This window comes from Magallana gigas, chromosome 7 (genome assembly GCF_963853765.1).
Source record: "Magallana gigas chromosome 7, xbMagGiga1.1, whole genome shotgun sequence".
Classification (NCBI taxonomy): Eukaryota; Metazoa; Mollusca; class Bivalvia; order Ostreida; family Ostreidae; genus Magallana; species Magallana gigas.
The window spans coordinates 12,405,467-12,429,300 of NC_088859.1; the positions used below are offsets into that span (position 1 = coordinate 12,405,467).

At 33.1% G+C, this 23,834-nt stretch overlaps 1 protein-coding gene across 1 annotated transcript; it reads left to right on the plus strand.

Moving 5' to 3' along the window:
* Positions 1 to 2,872: 2,872 nt before the first annotated feature.
* LOC105348308 (protein HtrL) lies at positions 2,873 to 22,865 on the plus strand. Its single transcript, XM_011457667.4, has 4 exons — positions 2,873 to 3,340; positions 14,543 to 14,650; positions 17,289 to 17,338; positions 18,157 to 22,865. The coding sequence occupies exons 1-4, from the start codon at positions 3,319 to 3,321 to the stop codon at positions 19,066 to 19,068; spliced, it is 1,092 nt and encodes a 363-aa protein (XP_011455969.1). The 5' UTR covers positions 2,873 to 3,318; the 3' UTR covers positions 19,069 to 22,865.
* The last annotated feature ends 969 nt before the right edge of the window (positions 22,866 to 23,834 follow it).

A 23,834-nucleotide genomic window follows, 5' to 3' on the forward strand; every position in this document is an offset into this window, starting at 1 on the left:
TTAACTGAAGTTTTACTTCAGAAAAATCATGTTATAACATTGCAATAGCTTCCAATAATGGGTCTACAAAATGATTTAAGATATTAGGTTTACAGTGTCCTAAATGTCAATTATAATTAATGGCGTAAACACGAATTATTCTTTTCGTCCAAATCAAATTTTTAACAATTTTAGTATATGCCCTGTGAGTTCTTATTTCATTTTTTGTTAATCGTAATTTTAAATACAATCTGACTTTGCATACCTTTTTTGTAACAAATAATATGAAGGTAAAATTTACATATGTACATTTGAATATTTTCTTCATATTGTGAGTAAACACTCCGTATGTTTAAATGGCCCACACACAGGACTTGCAATATTAGATGTTGAATTTGTTATAAGAAGAGGGGGCGTATATAATAGACATACATCCCTAATTTAAAAAATTAGGTTTCATTTTATTTCTTCAATATTTATTACAAAGTTGTATTTTTCCAAAGCATATGACAAGTCGATTGTTGTCAATTGGTCAGGTTTGAAAATTTGCTATTAACATTTATACGCCAACAAAAAAAAATCTTCGTGACACGCTCTTTACATCAAAACCTGCATCTGGCATGTGTGACAATTTGAAACATTAATGAAATAGGCATTCCTGATGCAATTAACCACTTGACTGACAAGTTGTTTGTTTCCTACTTTTCTGTATTCTTTGTTGTTTCACTGCACGTCAATATACATCTATTTAAACAATAAACCGCTTTCTTTATTGAATCATGCGAGATATGAAGGTTGCAGAAAAAATATTGGGTTTTTTCTGCAATGCTCGCTACCTTCATAACCCGCATGAGTCATCAAAGAGAGCATTTATTTATCTTGTTTATACATGTATTTACATTTTTCTTATAATAAACTAATACATTGATCGTAAAAATAAGTAAAATTAACAAAATTATTGTTGATAAACATCAGTACGTTATTTAAAGGAAACAGCCAGATCATCTATTGGAATTGGAGTCTGGCATCATCATAAATATTTCGTGCAGTCCATGATTTTCATAGGTCGATGTAGGTAAACGGGGCGTGTAGATTTCCCGTCCTGTCAGTTTCTACAGAGGTTTGAATTGCCGTCAATTTTCGTAAAAAAAAAAAAAATAGAGGGAATCATACTTAGTAGGTGGATGTAAATATAATAATGTATTTCAATGTCACAGTTGAGCTGGCTGTGAAGAATAAAGAAAATTCATTATTCAAATTATTGACTGTTTCCTAGACTGAATGTTATTTAAAATGACTTAATAGTATCGTTACTGGGTTTATTCGATGAGAATCTAACGAGAGCCAAGTTTGTTAATTCGTGTGAAAATTGAACAATAAGAATATGTAGCTCTTCAAAAGTCACCCTTAAAACGTCAAACGTTAAAGCAACGCCACTGACATCACTACCATATATCAACTATATATAAATAAATCAAAATATTTTTTTTTGAGTTTTAACCCCATTTCCAAAATGTTGATAAATTTGTCAGCTTTAAATGTAAATTATTAACTGTTAGCTTCGCTCACGTTATCCGAAGCAATCTTGTTTGGATTAAGGAATCGGTCTGTTAAATCTGTAAATATTTAAGAAATATGCGGTATAGACTTACGGTCTGTTAAATCTGTAAATATTTAAGAAATATGCGGTATAGACATTTGATTTTTACAAGGAAGTATATAAGTCCCTGACTTTTATAATATCTAAGATATTAAAGTTTCAATTTTGACCAAATGGACATTGGTGTGGGAAAGATTTTAAAGGAAACTTCTGACTGCATTAATTTCAAGATGAACTATCGAAGTTGAAGATGAGATTTAGTCAAATTATTTCCTTTGACGAAAATGTAACTGAATTCACCCAATTCAAAACTACAAAAGATACAACATAATTTAAACATGTTATAAACGTTTTATAAATCTATATTAACATTTTTAAATGTGCATGTATTTAATTCAAAGAAAAAAATATTAGTCTCGCGTCGGGTTTCTTGCACATAGTGCCGTAGTTCTTTAAGTAATTTTCTTTTTCAGATTATTATTGTCAATAATCTCACTTCTTTCTTATTCTGTGTGAAACTGATTAATTTGTTGGGAGTGGGGGGGCTGATATTGAATGTTTTATAGTTTAGTGGGTGGTCTTTAGGTTAAAAAATCGGCTGTTGTACAATAGCCTATTTACAAGTACCATGTATGCGACTGAAACTTGAAATAAAATAGAAATAGTAATAATTAAGGCTCCTGATTAGAAAGAGGAGATATATATCGCAAATAAAGGCATCTAACCTATAGGCCTATATAATGCTTTTCCAAAAAGGTGTACGTCCGCATGCTTAAAAGTTAAAGGCGTTATAATTCGACTATAAAAAGAGCGTTATTGTCTTTAGAAGGCATAATTTTAACCCCAAATTACTAAACTATTGCCTAAAACAACTTCAGAAGGCAATTAAAATAACACCTTAAAATACTGAACAACCCTTAAGAAAAAAAAACCTGAGACGATGACTAAGTAAGTGAAATCAATAATAATGAGGATATTTTCAGTTTATATGCATCGAGGTTGAATTTTGGATGTGTGGAGTCCAAAAGGTAGTATGAAGATGTAAAATATTTGTAAAAATAATATTGAAGCAAGCTATAACATTTTCCAAAGTTTTTCTTAACCAGTAATTAATACCAGTCATTCAGAATCCAAATACCAAAGTTATAGCTGGACAGTGTTACTCAGGTGAGTAATGTTACCCATGGGCCTCAGATTTTGCAATGCCTTTAAAAAACGCCTGTCAGAAAAGTTTATTGAAAAGGCAATGATTGTGCCTTTGTCACGTTAATACGCCTTATGCTTGTGTTGTGAACCTTTGCCGATATCCGATTTGGCTTGGTTATTCATGACCCTTCAACAAGTCGTGTTTCGGAGTTTACGCCGTTTTCGGAGTCCGCCTAGACTGTTCAACTAAATCAGGCCATTCTCTCACCCTCTGTCGGGCGTTGATAGAGGTGTAAGCGAAGCTTGTGTAGCACGACCTCCGGTGAGAGAATGAAAATCAAGCTTGACTTGCGCGTTTGTACTTATTTTACCCATTCCAATGTAAAATATTCGGATCACTGTTGACTTTTCATTATTTGGACGAAGGAGAGCGAGGAGATTCGAATATATTACATATATAATCGGAATTGGAAAGGGATTTAGGTTCCGAATACATGTTGAATTTTACAAGATGATTCATAGCAACACCAGCCGGGAAAGCATGTCGAGAACCTCATAAAGATATTTTTGATTTAGATAAACAACAACAAAGTATGGCATGTGATCGCTTAAAGGGTATGTATGCTGAAATTGATTAATAATGAACATTTATCTCGAATTTACTCAGTCGCCATTACAGGCCCATTTAATAAATTCTGCAAGAATAGAAATATGTAGCCCGATATAGGGCAGCGAAAGAGATTCATTTCTGTGAAAACAATTGTTAAAAATAGTTGATACGTTTTATTACTTTTGATAGTCAAGATTTTTCTGCTACTGACTCTGTACGGGTATCAGGGTATAAAAGTATGAGACATGACATCCACATTCCCCCCTACCTGTTTAACCTTTTTTGTGATTTAAATATTCTGCATATCCTTCACATTAGCTCTGGCTTTTTTAAATTCTTGGGTCATGACTGATTAAGTAATGCACTAGGCAGTGTCTCCTTGGCCTGGTCATCATAATTTACAATCCTCCCCCATGCCAACAACACCCTTTTTGCTTGAATTTTATGGCAACGTATATATTCTTTTGATCCCACCACCCCTACACATTTTTTCACATGCATTGTGATCTATTCCACATAATTATTGGATTATATGGACAATGCTATCATTGACATATTACATATCCCTCACAGCAAACGCCCATCTAGTCTTCCTCCTATTCTCGCCAGAGATTCAGCTTGGCTTGATATTTTGACTTTTGCCAAGAGACTGCTTCATGGTGACTACGGTACTGCTCTTTTGCAGGGCAAATTGATATACTTTGCCGTATGGAGGGTAATCATCTTCAAAAATCCAGACTTGTAAACTTGTAAATCCGAATATGCAGTCGTGTTGGTGTGTGAGCCTGAGTATGAATGAGTGTTATTTTGATCGTATAAGCTTTAAAACTCAGGCATCAACACTTTAGAGTTTACCCCGCAGGCCTTCTATCTATTTTTTCCTACAGATGCAGCTGTAAAATGTTGTTTGTTTTCTACAAGCCACTTAAAGTAGTCCGAGTATCGCACTACGTCATAATACAGATTTTACAATAGTGGTTCGACTTTTACAAAGCGTTTTAGATACCCGGTATTGATTTTGCTCTACATCGCTGTTGTAAACAATGGCAATAATAAGCAACAAGTTTAGCTTTTAAAAAAAGCTTACCGTCTTAAGAGCGAACCGGAAACAGCAGTTAGTTATCAAAGACAATTTAATTCTTTTTTATATAAATGTCACCTTCCTCTACATATCATGGCGTGTGGAACATTTTATGTCATTATGTGTCTTTAAAGCCTGCGTGTCTAAAATTGAGAAATGCGTACCCGAGCTTCTTAGTTGATATCTACTATAGTAGGGTAAAAGAGGTCTTAAGAAGTGTCGTAGACTCGTATTATTTTGATAAAATAATATATCGCTGTATTCAGCATTTTGTTTAACAAATATTACATGTAGTTTTACATATCTAAGGTGCAAACAACTTTACCGATATTAGCCATACCGCATCAATTTTTTTTTTTACATTTTTGTATTTAAAATAAAAATAATAAAAGAAAAGCAAACAGTTTCAATAGATATATATATATATATTATAGAATATTGCTTTCAACTAGTTGGACCTGAAAATCAAAGACTGAATTTCATTCATAGCAATTTGTATTGCTTTAATTTTCGTTTTCTCACTTTTTAAGATTTGAAATCTACGAAATTTGTTAAGTCGTACGTGAAAAAGATCATCAGAAAATTACCTCCCTTGTGCCGAACACTATTTTAACCAATGAAATAAATCCAAATTATACATCATGTATTTTCTACCAATTACAAAGGAGAGGAAGTGCACAACCCGGAGACTGTAAATTATTTCAACTCTTTATACCGTCTTCCAAGGAAGACGGTAATTAGAATGGTAATATATGTATTCTATGAGAAATAGAAATGATTAATGTTGAGAATCTTGATCCTGTTAAAGTAAAATGAAAAACGAAGTTTCTTAATAACCAGGATCTCAGGTATGCTTATATCTTCTTTGTTTTGATGCCCCCCCCCCCCCCCCCCCCCCAAAATTTTCTTTTTCTTTTACTAAAACCGGTTTAAATTTAGAGACAGAAGCTATTTTAAATTTAATCAATCGTCAATTAATTAATGTTTATAAAAGATGCGAGAGAAGAATTCGATTGGCTTCAGCTATCTTCTTAGAAATAAAAAAAAATACATTTATTATAATGACTTTGTTTGAATACAAGTGTATTAAGATATATACGCATTTTTAGTCAAGATTTCTGATGATAAGTTTAGCCCCCCGAATTCCAAAGAAGAATTCGATCGGCTTCAGCTATCTTCTTAGAAATAAAAAAAAATACATTTAATGACTTTGTTTGAATACAAGTGTATTAAGATATACAGCATTTTTAGTCAAGATTTCTGATGATAAGTTTAGCCCCCCCCCAAGGGTCTACTTGGTTTAGAGCTTATAGCGTGAAAAGTAATCCGTCAACATATAATTTATTTTACCAAATCTTTTTTCTAAGATGTCAATCTATAGAATAAACACAATGAATTTAAGTTTGAGTCCATAAAATAGTAAAAAAAATTACCAAACGCGATACTAGCATTGCATTTATTGTATTCTATTTTGATACATCAGGTCCATAAAGCGTACTTACTTACAAAAATTTGCGCAAAACTATTGATGAGATATGGCTTAAATAAATATTTATACTCTATTTTGTATGTTCAGTTCTAATTTTCCCAAAATTGGAAATTATTTTTAGGAAAAACAGACGTCTGGCAAATTTCATAATTGTCAATAATTTTTGCAAGGGGGTACACCTGTCTGAGAGGTGATAACAAACAAACTAGCATGTAAACATGCATATTTTCTTTTGTATATGTATTGCTAGAATGTACATTTATCATTTAAAGCTAAGCTTTTAATGATTGAGCCCAGTAGAGTTGCATCTTCAAGATTTCTGATGATAAGTTTAGCCCCCCTCCCCCCCCCCCCCCCCACTTTCAATTTGCTTCCGACGCCACTGTTATTAGAGTACATGCAACACATTGTTAAAGTATAGGCCTTGGCTGAATTCAGAAAATATCTCCAAAAGCATCCTTATCACTACCACAAAGTTGGGACAACACCCCCCCCCCACACACACACACATACACACACCGTGAAAAATTCACGGGACGGGGTCGGCCAGCTGAGTTGCAAAGTTATCGATAAGAAAAACAGACTATTTTAAGACATTGGTTTTGAGATTGTGATTAATATGAGACATAAGAAGTGACACCCTCTTTAAAAAAAAATTAAAATTCCAAAGATAAGGTTAACTGTCGTGAAATTAAAATGTGTATGAATTATTTTAAGAAATGTTTTTTGCATTGTCGGCAAAATATAGGGAAAAAATTCTATCATGCAGGCATTATTTTTTTATTTCAAGCAATTATTACGGGATATGAGTATGACATTCTGAATGTCGGTTCAATACAGACTCACTTTGTGAAGTTGGTTGATAAAAATTTTCTGGAGAGCTACTATAATACAGCTTTACAGCCATTTATTGTGAACTAGCTGCAGGTCTGTAGCTCCCGGTCTTAAAAAATTCGGATGGACGACCTGGGAGCTACAGTGCCTCCCATAGTAAAAACTTCAATTTACGGTGCACAAAAATATGCGCTAGTTTTTTATTATTATTGAAGATTGTGTTATTATTTATCTTTCACTTACATAACAAAAAAAAGTATAAAAACATGTAAAGTAACATAAATTTGTCCGTGAAAAATTACCAAATCTTTGCAGGTCATTTATTCTTACAAATTCAGAAATATAACAAGAGTAAAGATGTCAATGTGACAGCAAACCGGGTTTTCTTTTGTGTGAACAGTATCCATAATCCATTTTTCAATCCTGAATTGATAAATACTACCTATCCAAAGAAATGAGGTACTCTATATGCAATGTTTTTGCCCAAAACTCAAGTTCAACAGCTGATATTTTTTCATGAATTATCAGAAATCAAAATCCTAGCAATTTGCATACCACTGCTATATGTATAATTGATCTGCAAAAGAACAACTTCCTATCTTGAAAACTGTTTGAGGAGTTATCTGTACAATAAGGGTACCTTTTTGATAGCCACTCGCCCGCCCGCCATTTTTACTATTTCAATAATCGGAAACCCGGTTAAAAATTCTCTCTCAAAATTCTTAGAATTCAGAAGCAATGAAGTTATATGGGACCTTTTGGCGGTCTTCGAACCCCATGCCGCTCAAAATATATGGAGGGTAATCGTGTTCAAAAATCCAGACATGTTAACTTGTAAATCTGAATATGCAATCGTGTTGATATGTGAGCCTGAGTATAAAAGTGTATAATTCTGATTGTGTAACCTTAAAACACGGGTATAAACACATGTAAGATTTGACTCAGTTCCTTTGTATGATGCACATTTTGCAGCTTTATTGTTTTCATTAGTTAATAAAACCTTCCACTTTGCACACTTTCAATCCGTAGTTTCTGCATTTGTATCTTCAGAATCGGCAATAGCACATTTGACATTACACAAATTGACAAATGTAAAGTCTACAAGTTTGTCGAATTTTGACATGACCTTATATGGCAACTGCCTTGCTGCGGGGAAAAGGCATGCTGTAATCGCCGGAATGGAAAAAACATAATATTGTAATTGCAATAATCTTTTAATGAACGACACTTTTTCTATCGAAAATACCAGTATTATTTTTAGAAAAATTATAGAGGTATGAATGAAACTGGACCAAACAGGAAGAGGTTCATGAATATAAAAATCGTTGCCGATGTGACGAATGCGCTAATTTCAGTAATACAATTCTCGTGGTATTATACGATAAGGGTTCAAAAGAAATGCCTAATATCTTATTTCTCTCAAATAATTTGAAATGTAATTTCAACTGGAATATAAGGTAATGCGTACTCTTTTCTAGAAATTAGACAGATTAAGAAATTCCCTAAGGGAGTGAATATATTTTGAGCGGCATGGGGTTCGGGGAACGCCGTGAGGTTTCCAACGGAGAAATCCGGTTATTGAAATAGTGAAAATGGCGGGCGGGCGGATGACTGACAAAAGGGTACCCTTAGTGTACTGATAACGCCACTACATTTTCAAGATAGGTAGTTGCTCTTTTGCAACTTATTTTTAAATATCAAAATGATTTTGTTGTGCAAGTGCAAGATAAATAATAAAACAATCTAAAACTCTTATAAAAAAAGATTTATAATAATTAATTAAAGTACAAAGTTTTGTTAGAAATTGAAAGGTTTTGAGGAAATAGTAAGGGTTTACTAGTATATTTATGTTTTTGTAATTATGTTTTTCCTCGGAAATTGGATTTCTGAAATTAAGGAAGGAGTGGGTCAGATGAATTTGATCGTTTATGAACTGGTACGTTTTTAAATTAATCAAAAATATTTCAAAATAAACTGTATTGACGACCATTTTACAAAATTAATTAGCTGCTTTATGGTAAACAGTACATGTTCACAGGTGGCTGTAAAGCTGTATTATAATAATAGCTCTCCGGAATTTTTTTTATCAACCAACTTCACTAAGTGAGTCCGTATTGAACCGACATTCAGGAAGTCATACTCATATCCTGTAACACCGGTAATTGCTTGAAATAAAAATAAAATGCCAATTTTAACCTGCATGATAGGCTTTTTTCCCCCTATTTATTGCCGACATTTTTAGAAATAATTAATACACATTTTAATTTCATGAAAGTTAACCATATCTTTGGAATTTTAGTTTATTTTTTTTTAAGGTGGGGGGGGGGGGGGTCGCTTCTTATGTCTCATATTAATCAAAATCTCAAAACCAATGTCTTAAAATATTGTTTGTTTTTCTTATTGATAACTTCACAACTCAGATATTTAATTGACCAACTGACCGAACCCGTGTAATCAGGGATGGGTTCAATTACAATGGAAAGTAATTAATTAAATTACAATTACTTGCTTAAATTCTTCAATTAAATTACCATTACCATTACAAACGTTTTCAAATATAATTAATTAAATTACAATTACTTTGCAGATGTAATTAATTAAATTACAAATTACATTTTCATCAAAATTTACTAAAACCATGATTTATCTACAACACATAAACATTTAAGGAAATATGCCTATAATGTGAATAAAATTTCGTCATCATCAAAATTTTTTCACTGTTTGAGAATTGCTTTTAACTAGTACTCTGATAAGTAACAAGTTTTGGAAAGAAAAAAATATAGATTTGTTTTTATTGTTTATTTCAAAACGCAGGTACCCTTAGTCACAATATGAAGGTGTCCCATACTACCTTGATATTCAATAAAAATTTGAAAGTCATGTCCCCTAACCTTCATTCATATCAACTAGAGTATTTCCTGCATACAAAACTATTATATGAAAACTTTCTCCTTTGCACTTTTATCAACAAAATTTCCTTATAAATACAATGCCAAAATACAGTTAATCTCAGGTAGAGAGCAGACTTTAATTGTTATCAAAACACAATTCACACCTGTTGCTCTGTACCTACATGTAATTATCAAATGTTTGCAATAACGGAACACACCCTGGGGACATGTTAAGTATCAAAAAATATAAAACCCATTTGTAGCCATGCATTTTAGCCCTATGTATTTTAGGCTTTCAATTACAAAGCATGACTTGATAGTTTATATAATTTAGGTAACACTGATTTTGTTGGTAAATTAAACAGTGAATTTTTAAATTAATTCAATGATAATTGACACACTAATTATTCTAATAAGAAGGGAAATAGGTATTTTTTAAGAAAAAAGAGATCAAGAAAATCATCAAATTCATGTACTTAATTAAATTTATGAAACTTATGATTAAATATTGAATCACTGAAAAAAATCATTTTGAAAAATATTAAGTATGATATATAATAGTTCAATGTTTTTTAACTATTCTTTCTATCTTTACCTTGTGCCGTTGATAGTGTAGGGAACAATGGGTAGTGGACAGCTTCATATTAATTTCATATGAACATTAGTATGTAATTGAAAAGTAATTGGAATTACATGCCTTTTTTGAAAGTAATTAATTAAATTACCATTACATGTAATTGAAAATTTTACCAATTACACATTACTTTCAATTACATCAGATTTGTAATTAATTACACTCAATTACCATTACAAATTACCATTACCCCATCCCTGTGTGTAATTTTCGCCCGGGGGGGGGGGGGGGGGGGGGGGTCATGTCCCAACCTTGTGGTAGAGATAAGGATGCTTTTTTTGGAAATAATTTCTTTATTCAGCCAAGCTCTATACTTTAACAATTTGTTGCATGTACTCTAATAAATATTTACATGTATATTCAAACAAAGTCGGTATGTATTTTTTCCAGTTCTAAGAAGATATCTGAAGAATTCTTCACTCGCATACATTCTCATACATTTTATATATTCTCTTGATATACACCAAACTCATAATTTATTTTTCCAAAAAATCATACTTCCTAAGAAAGGTTGTTAGCTAGAGATAATATGATTATAGGCCTATCTAACATTTTTTTTTCGTCTCTATTCCGGTGATTATGGCATGCCTTTACCTGCGGCTAGCCTTTACTATCGGTGACGTCACTGTTTCCATATATGGTCATGTCAAAATTCAACAAACTTGTAGACGTTACATTTGTCGATTTGTAACATGTCAGCCGTGCTATTTCGGAAAACTGATATACAAATGCAGAAACTACAGATAGAAAGTGTGTATTAAGTGGCAGGTTACATATAGATAACAAACAACATTTTACAGCTGCATCTGTAGGAAAAATTAGATAGAAGGCCTGCGGGGTCAACTCTAAAGTGTTGATGCCTGAGTTTTATAGGTTATACGATCAAAATTACACTCATTCATACTCAGGCTCGCACACCAACACGACTGCATATTCGGATTTACAAGTTTACAAGTCTGGATTTTTGAACACGATTACCCTCCATAAAAATATATTTACCCCCTTAGGAAATTTCTTGATCCGTCTCATTTCTAGAAAAAGAGTACGCATTAACTTATATTCCAGTTTAAATTACATGTCAAATTTTTTTTAGAGAAATAAGATACAAGGCATTTCCTTTTATAATACCATGAGAATTATATTACAGCAATTAGCGCAATCGTCACATCGGCAACGATTTTTTTTATACATGAACCTCTTCCTGTTTGGTCCAGTTTCAATCATACCTCATTTTTTTTTCTAAAAATAATACCGGTATTTTCGATAGAAAAGGTGTCGTTCATTAAAAGCATATTGCAACAGTTAAGCTGAATATCATGTTTATTTTTCGTCCATTCTGGCAATTACGGAATGCCTTTTCCCGCAGCAAGGCAGTTGCCATATAAGATCATGTCAAAATTCGACAAACTTGTAGACTTTACATTCATCAATTTGTATTATGTCAGATGTCAACTAATGTAAACAATAAAGTTGCAAAATGTGCATCATGCGAAGAACTGGGTAAAATCTTACACGTGTTTATGCCCAAGTTTTATAGGTTACACGTATTCATACCCAGGCTCACACATCAACACGATTGTAAATTCAGATTTACAAGGTTACATGTCTGGATTTTTGAAGACGATAACCCTCCATATTAAATCACATATCAAATTATTTGAGAGAAATAAGATACAAGGCATTTCTTTTGAACCCTTATCATGTATAATACCACGAGAATTATATTACAGAAATAAACGCATTCGTCACATCGGCAACGATTTTTATATTCACAGACCTCCTCCTGTTTGTTCCAGTTTCATTCATACCTCTATAATTTTTCTAAAAATAATACCGGTATTTTCGATAGAAAAAGTGTCGTTCATTAAAAGATTATTGCAACAGTTTAGCTGAATATTATGTTTTTAGCTCACCTGAGCTGAAAGCTCAAGTGAGCTATTCTGATCACATTTTGTCTGTCGTCCGTCTGTCCGTCTGTCCGTCCGTCCGTAAACTTTTCACATTTTCAACATCTTCTCAAGAACTACTAAGCCAATTTCAACCAAACTTGGCACAAATCATCCTTAGGCAAAGGGCATAGAGTAAATCTTTAAAAATCTTCTTCTCAGAAACTAAACAGCCAGGAAAGCTGAAACTTGTTTTGAAGCATCCTCAGGTAGTGTAGATTCAAAGTTGTGAAATTCATGACCCCCGGGGTAGGGTGGGGCCACAATGGGGGTCGAAGTTTTACATACGAATATATAGAGTAAATCTTTAAAAATCATCTACTCAGAAACTAAACAGCCAGGAAAGCTGAAACTTATGTGGAAGCATCCTCAGGTAGTGTAGATTCAAAGTTGTGAAAATCATGATCCCTGGGGGTAGGGTGAGGCCACATGGGGGGGGGGGGTTGTTAAAGTTTTACATAGGAATATATAAAGTAAATCTTTAAAAATCTTCTTCTCAGAAACTAATCAGCAAGATGATTCTTTATAATTGTTAAAACTTTGGCTCCAGGACAATTCTTCTGCCTCACAAGAAGGTTCAGAGTTTGATGTAGCTAAATATCCCATATATAAACAATTGTAAAGGATCTTTTTGAGAACTGCAATACTCAACATGTGATATGACTATAAAATTGAAGCAGGCAGCTATTTTTTCATTAGAATCTTTTTGTATTACTGTATTGAGTTATTGCCCTTGATTTATTGATTCTTGATTATTTTAATTAATGCATCCACTGTTAACCAATTATTGTGATGATTATTTTTATACAATAATGAATATTCAATGTATATAAGTTGTTCTGCATAAGAAGTTTTGGGTAAGGCCGGATAAGTTTGTTTATTTTTGATTTCCAATTTTTAGATACTATGAATTATTTTAGGTTGGCACATATATAGGGACAGTGTCTATTGCATTTCAATGAGCGACTTTTTGGGGTTAAACTTGAACAGGTATGGATAGATTGAGTGTGTGAACATCCTTGCTCTATCTAATCTACGTGTTTTCTAACCTTCGATACAAAGTGTGCGGTCATTCCTGCCCTGTATCGTTTTAATACAAGTGTGCAGTCATATCTGCTTGTATTGGTGGTGGTTGCGGCGGAGCACTAATGTATGGTCATCCCTGCTGGTGTTCAGGCCTTTCTAGCGCAAGTGTGCGTTACTCCCTGCTTGCGTTAGGTTGAGCTGTTGGCGCAAGTGTGCGGTCATCCCTGCTTGCGTAAACGTTGGTACCTGTTGAGTTGCGTAGGTGTGCGGTCATCCCTGCCTGCGTAACGTTGAGTCCCTATATATGTGCAGGAGCGGTGATTAAAGTCTGCTCTTGTAAATATTGGCAGCAATCAGGGCTATCGGAGTTCCAAAGGGGGAAAAATGGATTTTATTTATACAGCATCTACATGTATTATTGTACATTGTCCAGATTGTTTGTATTATGACTCCATTAAGCTGACTTTATCATACCTATTGTTCCTCAGGTGAGCGATGTGGCCCATGGGCCTCTTGTTTTCCATTCCGGCGATTACGGCATGCCTTTTCTCCGCAGCAAAGCAGTTGCCATATAAGGTCATGTCAAAATTCGACAAACTTGTAGACTTTACATTTGTCAATTTGTATAATGTCAAATGTGCTATTGCCGATTCTGAAGATACAAATGCAGAAACTACGGATTGAAAGTATGCAAAGTTGAAAGTTTAATTAACTAATGAAAACAATAAAGCTGCAAAATGTGCATCATGCAAAGGAAGTGAGTCAAATCTTACATGTGTTTAAACCCGAGTATTAAGGTTACACGATCAGAATTACACACTTTTATACTCGGGCTCACACACCAACACGATTGCATATTCAGATTTACAAGTTAACATGTCTGGATTTTTGAACACGATTACCCTCCATACTGCCGCAGTTTTAGTAGGTAGATAAATGACATAAATGAAACAGTTGACATTACGTCAGGGCAAATCTTTACCAAGAATACTTAGCTCCCACTAGTATGTATCTTTAATTAAAGCTACTGGATAATTTTTGTGTGGAATACATGTTACGTAATAGATCCTGATGGTATGATTTTTAAGCAATAGGATGGCAGGATGCATTAGACTCAAGGATGACTATTGAAGCCCATGGGCCTTTTGTTATTGTTTGGTTCCATGCTGAATTGGATATTCTATTGATTTTGCTCTTATTTTACAAGAGATTTTGACATCAGTCAATTGATGTATTGTTAGAAATTTATTAATATATAGTAAGAATGGGTTTTTATGTTTACATTAAGTTTCTTTATTGATAGACGGTTTCCGTAAAGGACAGAGGTTATATAACTACCACTTGAGAGAAGAAAGAAATGTGTATCCATTCTACATACCTGCAATTATTTACATTTTCCTGTTACTTTTACGTAAGTACAAGACTGTAGTGATGAATTTTCATAACTGATTGCAGTTATTTTTTTCATCAATTTCTTTTGCCTCGAAATAATCTTGTTTATGAATTAATTTTAAATAATGATACAGCATTAGAAAAAAGTATAACATCTTATTCTCAAGTGTATCATGTGAAAGGCTTGTAATAAAATATTAGAAAATTTGTGTCAATGATCATTGAAAGTGTTTAGGTGAAATAATTTATATTGATTAAAGGGTTGACACAAGACACCTTTCTCATTTATTAGCTCACCTGAGCCAAAGGCTCAAGTGAGCTTTTCTGATCACAATTTGTCCATTGTCTGTCGTTGTCGTCGTCGTTGTCGTTGTCGTTAACTTTTCACATTTTCATCTTCTTCTCAAGAACCACTGGGCAGATTTCAACCAAATTTGGCACAAAGCACCACTAGGTGAAGGGGATTCAAGTTTGTTCAAATGAAGGGCCAGCCATCTTTAAAGGGGAGATAATTGAGAATTATTGAAAATTTGTTGGTATTTTTCAAAAATCTTCTTCTCAAAAACTATTTGGCCTGAAAAGCTAAAACTTGTGTGGAGGCATCCTCAGGTAGTGTAGATTCAAGTTTGTTCAAATCATGGTCCCCGGGGGTAGGGTGGGGCCACAATAGGGGGATGAATTTTTACATAGGAATATATAGAGAAAATCTTTAAAAATCTTCTTCTCAAAAACTATTGGGCCAGGAAAGCTCAAATTAAAATGGAAGCATCCACAGGTAGTGTAGATTCAAGTTTGTTCAAATCATGGTCCCTGGGGGTAGGGTGGGGCCACAATTGGGGGATAAAGTTTTACATAGGAATATATAGAGAAAATCTTTAAAAATCTTCTTTTCAAAAACTATTGGGCCACAAAAGCTCAAATTAAAATGGGAGCATCCACAGGTAGTGTAGATTCAAGTTCGTTCAAATCATGGTCCCCGGGGGTAGGGTGGGGCCACAATAGGGGGATGAATTTTTACATAGGAATATATAGAGAAAATCTTTAAAAATCTTCTTCTCAAAAACTATTGGGCCAGGAAAGATCAAATTAAAATGGAAGCATCCACAGGTAGTGTAGATTCAAGTTTGTTCAAATCATGGTCCCTGGGGGTAGGGTGGGGCCACAATTGGGGGATAAAGTTTTACATAGGAATATATAGAGAAAATCTTTAAAAATCTTCTTTTCAAAAACTATTGGGCCACAAAAGCTCAAATTAAAATGGGAGCATCCACAGGTAGTGTAGATTCAAGTTCGTTCAAATCATGGTCCCCGGGGGTAGGGTGGGGCCACAATAGGGGGATGAATTTTTACATAGGAATATATAGAGAACATCTTTAAAAATCTTCTTCTCAAAAACTATTGGGCCAGGAAAGCTCAAATTTGAGTGGAAGCATCCTCAGATAGTGTAGATTCAAGTTCGTTCAAATCATGGTCCCTGGGGGTAGGGTGGGGCCACAATAGGGGGATGAATTTTAACATAGGAATATATAGAGAAAATCTTTAAAAATCTTCTCCTTAAAAACAGTTAGGCCAGAAAAGATCATATTAAAATGGAAGCATCCTCAGGTAGTGTAGATTCAAGTTTGTTCAAATCATAGTCCCTGGGGGTAGGGCGGGGCCACAATGGGGGGATCAATTTTTACATAGGAATATATATTAAAAATCTTCTTATCAAAAACTATTAGGCCAGAAAGCTCAAATTTAAATGTAAGCATCCTCAGGTAGTGTAGATTCAAGTTTGTTCAAATCATGATCCCTGGGGGTAGGGTGGGGCCACAATTGGGGGATAAAGTTTTACATAGGAATATATAGAGAAAATCTTTAAAAATCTTCTTTTTAAAGACCTTTTGGCCAGAAAACTTGTGTAGAGGCATCCTCGGGTAGTGTAAATTCAAAATCACAGTCCCTAGTGGTAGGGCGGGGCCGTGATGGCGGTTTGAATTTTTACATATACCCCGGTACATGTATAGAGAAAATCTTTAAAAATATTCTGGGAAAGTTTTTCGGTCCAAAACTCAGTACTTAGTGTGAAAGCACAGGTTATGCAGATATAAATTTGATGAAACCATGATACCCTAAAGAAAAGTGGGGCAACAAAATGGGGGGGGGGGGTATATAGGAAAAGAGAAAAATCATCTTACAGGTACAACAACAAAAGGGGCTTGGTATTTACCAAAAGAAAGAGGTGGATAAAAATTGGCAGATTTTCAATTTTTTTTTAGCAAGATCAACTGGTCTTAGTTGTCAAGATATTTTGATACTGTAATGCTAATTTGATCAGAATTAAGGCAAATGTTGCTCAGGTGAGCGATGTGGCCCCTGGGCCTCTTGTTTCTTTAAATAATTGCACTCATGCAGTGGTAGCAAATGATGTCAAAATGACAATTTTCAATGGACTCTCTGGTGAGAATCGTGACGTCACAATGGCTTTATTGAGTAGCAAAAATATTGAGTAGGTTTTATTTATCAAAAGTCGATTTTAAAATCATTGATGCTCCCTATTACTGGTAATATGTCATATAGTGGAAATAAATGAATCGCCATCACTTTCACAGCAGTTGCCTATATATCTGAAAGAAATTTTGGTTTGTGCTCATACTAGCTTTCAATAATTTTAGATGCATTTTGGGATCATATACCAGACTACTGGAATAATGTCTATAAACAGGTGAGTTTTTTAAAAAGATGTTATTTATGTCTACCTTGAGGAGTGTATATACATGGCAAGGGTTGCATTATCATTCTAAAACTTCAATCCTATAGTCAAATCAAATGTATTTGGTACACTCAAAATACTATATTTTTCAAGCCTTGCAAATCTAACATTTTATAGAGCACAGTTGCGATTGTTAATACAAGACTTGGCTTACCTTTTTGTTTTAGCCAATAATTTTACAAGCATAGTTTACCTTTTATTAATTTAGGGAAACCTATTATGAGTCATGCACATACTGTGACAGAATTAAGCTTACTGATGATGGACAAACTCATCCAACTTCTCTTGATTTAATGAACGTGTACTATTCTTTATTCATCAATGAGACTATGAAACTCTATTTTTTGGAGGTTTGAAAATAAAGATCATGTTATGATAACATGTGTAGGCAATAAAAGTGCGTTTGATGAGATTTCCATGACATAAGTTTTAAGGAACCAATCAGAATGCATCAATTATTCATGAGAACAAAAAAATTCAACGAGTTTGTCACAGGTCAGGAAGCATAATGTGAGACTGACTGTAGGATTTGACAATGCCACTGGCACTTTGTATGTAATTTACACATTGTTTTAATGGAAATTGTGTTTGTAGTCATTTAAGGTTTACTTTGTCATGTGTACATTAGAGCAATAAGGCTTTCAAATTTTAAGTTTTAAGACTTATTTGTAAAGTCGTCTTTCTATGTGCACCAACATTTTTACTTTAATTTTAATACAAGGCCATTTCTATTATCTGAATCCTTCACTGTATTTCATTTTTTTTTTCAGCCAACATATCCAGATGTACCTCCACCCATGTTAGAATACTCCAGTGCACAGTATCCAAATGATATAACTGTAGTCACAGGCTACTTCAATCTGGGTACCTTTCAGAAAGGTCCTTTGTCATATCTTAAATTTTCAGTAGATACATACAAGAACTGGATGAATGCTTATTCTAAGCTAAATAACAGTGTAATTGCTTTTACGGACTCCGATGAAATTGCGCAACTGTTCAAAAAAATGAGGTCAAAATACTTGCCAGAATCTTTAACCCAAGTTCATGTTTTAAAACGAGATGATCTGTGGGCATTTAAACTTGCTCCCAAAATCAAAGATATCTATTCAGAGCCTAATTATCCAAAATACATGCCAAACACTGTCAATGAGTATTATTCTTGTGCCATGCACGTGAAATACGAACTTCTAGAAATAGTGATCAAGAAAAAGCTCCTGAAGACTCGTTATGTATCTTGGGTAGACATTGGTTATTTTCGTGAGGAAATGAACAAACTGTTTCGGATGGAGCCTCCAGATAATTTGAAAGAGGGCCACATAGTGTACACCCAGATCCATCCATTCTACGACTACATGCAGCCGGAAGACATCATCAAGTCTAACTCGGTCTGGATTGCTGGAGGTTTTATCCTCGGAACACCAGAATATCTTATGATCATGATAGAGGACTACAAGAAAACCACTGAGGATATGATATCTAAACGCTTGATGGACACAGATCAACAGGTTCTCTACATCTTGTATTCACAGTACTCGGATATCAAACCGCGGGTCCCTATTCAAGCCATTTATCACCTGTGCCGTTGTAACTGGTTCTTTTTAGGGGAGCTGTGTCGTGATGCGTACGACAGACAGTTCAGGCCCTTCGTTCCACTTCTTAACTTCTTTTCTCAGCTGTTATGATGTTGCATGCCTTAGTATCTCTACAAGATAGGATATGTACATGTAGCTATTGTTCCAGAATAATTTTGAAATTTTAACAATCGTTTGTTGCAATTTAGAGTCCTTTTGTGTGAAGATGCATTCCATTTTAGACTGTCATTTAAGGTACATGTGATAGTGGCATTAGACATGCAAGCATAACATCCTTTTGTTTAAGGATATTTACAATGTACTAAGTATTTGAATTGTACCTTGTATTTAAAATGTACCATATATTTAAAATGATTACCTTTCTTAAAAAATGAAGCACACAGTGTTCCAATATTTTTTAGCAAAATTAATTTTCCATCCTAAGGCTATCCTTAAAGTTTATAAAATATAGAAATTACCTATACATGGATTTTTGCTGCTAGAATTGCTTTCAATGTCAACATTTTTTTATTGAGAATTGTTATGATTGAAACTACCGGTATTAAGAAAAGTTTTGGATAAGAGCTGAAAATTATTTGATCCTTAATAAGTCAAAGGATAGCCTGGATTTAAATAAGAATTAGTATTACTACAACAAGAGTTTTTTCATATTTTATATTTACTCTATAAGTTTTTTTTTTCACTGACTATATAGTATATACATCTCCACACATACTGTACATATTTATACAGTATTTAATATAGTATTTAATATATGCATGCACCTTAATTTACTTGGGTCTGTAGTTTGTGATTTAAAGTATCTTGTCCTCTTTTCCTTTTGTGATTTTATTTATACATTTTTGATTTACTTTATATAGATGTGTGATACACGTGAATAATTTATTCCATTGTTTTAATGAAGAATCTTAATAATGAAGTCAGACAGATCTCCTATCATATCACAATGTCATGATTAAGCCAATATTCTGAATCGATGTCCTTTTGTGGATGAGGTTTTTTACAGAGATAAAATCTTTTTCCTTTGATTTATTGCACTCCTTTCTTTAGAAAATAGAAATCCATCACCGGAAAGATATTGTTTTTAATTCCTTTTGTGGGATTTAATGAACATTTTGGGCAAGAATAATGCAGTTACATTGTTTATGAATGAAAATGATTTCTTTTTTGGGAATGGTTAGATCCTTAAATATTACAATTGATATAAAAGAGGTGGGAGTTGTTGATTTTTTTTCTTAAATTGCTTATATTATATTCATATTATCTTACTCATTTTTTGATAATCAGGGTAGATTTTGTAAAGTCATTTCTCTTTTTTATCAAGCCATATATCTTTCCTCATTATATATATTGTTTTTCAATATTCATACAAATGTACGCTGACTTGCATTCATATGTTGGTTATACACTTAAAAGCTCAGCTTTAAAGATATAAAGCCACAGTAAGTTGTTTAAGAAAATAGTAATTAACCTGAACAGATTGTTAAATGTTTGCAATGGTAACCTTACACTGTGTTAGATTTTGTCCGTCGAGTATAGGTTTGTCATTTGTCTTCAGTGGAATTTTTACCTCATTAATACATGTATATGAATTAATGCAACAACAACGACAATTGAATGGAATTTTTTTTTTAGGATTTGTTATGTAACAAAGAAGCAGTTCAATATTTACTATACGTAATATAATTATGTCTTATTAATTAAATATATGATTAATTTCTTCTTAATTTACCCCATAAATCTGTGATTTTTTAAAAAAGAATTAAATTTTGATAGAACAAAAGAAGCAGTCATTATATTACATGTATAAATGATAATTATATCCTATAAATACATGTATATGATTGTTAAATCTCTTCTTTTTTAACCACTTCAATCTGTAATGTAATTTTTGAAAGGAAGGTAGTTTTTAAGTGTGTGATCTAACAAAAAGAAGCATTCATTATCATCATCCGATATATCCAACAGACAATTCAGAATAAAAGATATCCATCAATCACTTTCTAACTATACAGTGTATTTGTCAGACTTTGCTTGTTATGATGAATATTTATTGGCATTAATGTGATATTTGTTGTATTAATCACACATCTTCAAACATGTTTACATCTTGGATGTTAGTGAGTGTAATATTTAAAATGGTCTCCTTAATTGTGAAATCAAAGCTTTTTCAAAGATTGACAATATCCAACCATACCCCAGTTCAAAGCTTGCAGTATTTATCATAATATGCTGAAAGTTTTTAAACTTTGACAATATCCCAAGGTGTTGTATGTTTTATTACCTGTTACATCTGTATAGGTAAATTAGATTAGCATTCTAGAATTCTTGAAGGTCACTAGAATTATGGCAAACTGTAATCATGTTACATTGGTGCAATCAACTTAATTAGCTTATGTCATCTGTTAATCATCATGTAATGTATGAACCAGTAGTTGCTATTTCTATCAGCAAAATGTGGTTTTATAATTCAGAGGGCAATATTATTTCTTATTTCAAAAGTTTGTTTATTATTCAAAGGACTAAGTGCGGTTTTATGCAATTTTTGCCCCCTAAAATCAAAGTTTGAAAAAGAGCTTTAAAATAAGGTGAAAGATAGTTAAAATCATATTGGAAATAAAGGTGTAAAAGGTTATCACCACAGTGACGTCATAATGTAGAAATGACGTCATGAATATTGCATTATTTTGATAAATTTATGTTTTGTAGCAAAAAATGGGTGTTTTCCGATGGTTTTTCGACTGGGAAACATCGAGCGCAGGCTTGCTCAAGTACCATTTTTTAGTATAATATGTATAACTATCTGAAGAAAAACATATGTTAAAATCGCACTTGAGCAGACCTGCGCTCTATACTTCCGAATGCAAAATATAGAGCAAAAATGAGAATATCTTCATTTGTTTGCAAATTTGCGGGAATTAGGTCATTTAAGTGACGTCATAGATAAACAGCTAGTGAGCAATGATGACTAAAATCAAGATTAAAGTTACAGGCATCCTCTTTACAATGATTTGTGAAGATTTCATTTTCATACGATACTATTTAAAAATTGGTTGAAATTGGGGGCATATATTTGACCATATCGCACATAGTCCTTTAACAAATTTACATAAATGTATAGGACATTATACATGTAGATAATGTGAGATTGCCAGGTATCATCTAAAATTATTACCCTGACAAGAAAAAACACCTGTTGTCATGTATTGTTGAAAGTTTCTCTGTTCTATCACCCTCACCCAGAACATTTGTTACTCTATTGAAAACCACACCTGTTTTACTATACTACACCTGTTTTATCTATAAGACAGAAACATTACTTTTGATTCAACAATGATTCATAAAGAAGTGTACTGAAGAATTAATTTATTCCATGATGTATCTCGTAATTCTTGTCCAGATGAACAATCCCCCAAACCAGTTTTTAACGGTTTTTATATATTCTTTTGTATTATTGGTGCATTTTTCTAATGACTGAAACAGGGAGAAGGGGGTTGGGGCTAAAATAGTTTTACAATTATATATTATTATAGCACAATATAGGTTAAGGGCCAGGCATGGGGGGGGGGGGTATTGACCTATATTCCCGAAAATACGGCAATCATCTATTTGTTTGTATATTGTTCCTGTCATGTAGAAACAATTAAGAAGAAGAACTTCTCTCAAAACTTGTTTCTGTTCTTATGATTATATTAACTTGATGTTTTAACCCCCCCCCCCCCACCCCCCCCCCCCCCGGGTGTGCTGGGTTTGTGTTTTACTGATTTTATTTCCTTGGCAGAATTGAATTCCTAAAATATTCTTGTTTTTTTCTCCAAACTCTTTCTAAAAAAAAAAGTCCCAATATCCAATCCTGGAAATCATTTTTGATACTCAAACTAAATAATGTAGTTTGTGTAAATGTGATAAGTTTATTTAATGATAAAGAAAGTCTTTTAATCATATTATCATTTCATATTATTCCTTAGTTTTTGTATTTTGTTTTAAAACAAAATGATTGATTATACTTCCAAATAAATCATGTTTGTTTCTTTTGTGTTTCGTTCCTATTTTCTTTATATGGCATTCTAACTATTGAACCATATTTTAATAGTACATTGTAGATGAATATACAGACTTTTATTATTTACCTAAAATATTCAAATGTTGTGTTACAAAAAATATATATATTTAATGTAGTGGGCCATCGCTCCAAGTCGAATTTTTTTTCTTTTCATTAGTCTTAAAGACAAAATTATGGAGCACATGCCCACTTAATGAAATATTTCACATCGACATTTTAAGAGATGACACTTTCTGAAGATTTAGGTACTCCAGTTTTGATTATTATGTTTCAAGTCAGAGCTGGTTTCTGTTTAAGCGTTAAAAATATGAAATTATTTTATGATAATTGATATACAATGCTAAGAACGAATTTTTTAAAACCAGATGATAGATTTACTAGTAATTGTTATTTACAGAACTTTACAATTTCTTATCATTCATTGCTGATTCACACATCTTTTGAATAAAAATATTTAAAAACTGAAAATTTTCTTAAAATATCTAAATAAATTTTTGTTTAAAGCAATGGGCATTGGTGCCATCATATTCATCAATCTTCTCGCCCCGTTTGGCGTTTATAGATTGGTCGAAACCTACAGCGACCTAAGAAAAATCACGGACTGCACGAAATAATCATGATTATGTCCGACTCAAATTCCCGTAGAAGACAATGCATGATTTTCAATTTGTATTTAATGGTAATTCCTACGATGAGTACTGATGTCACAAGGGAGTTTTATTTCTTTGAAAATCATTTCTTCGAACTTTAGTTTCCAGTAATAAAATTGACCAATTTGCTTTTTAAGCTTTGT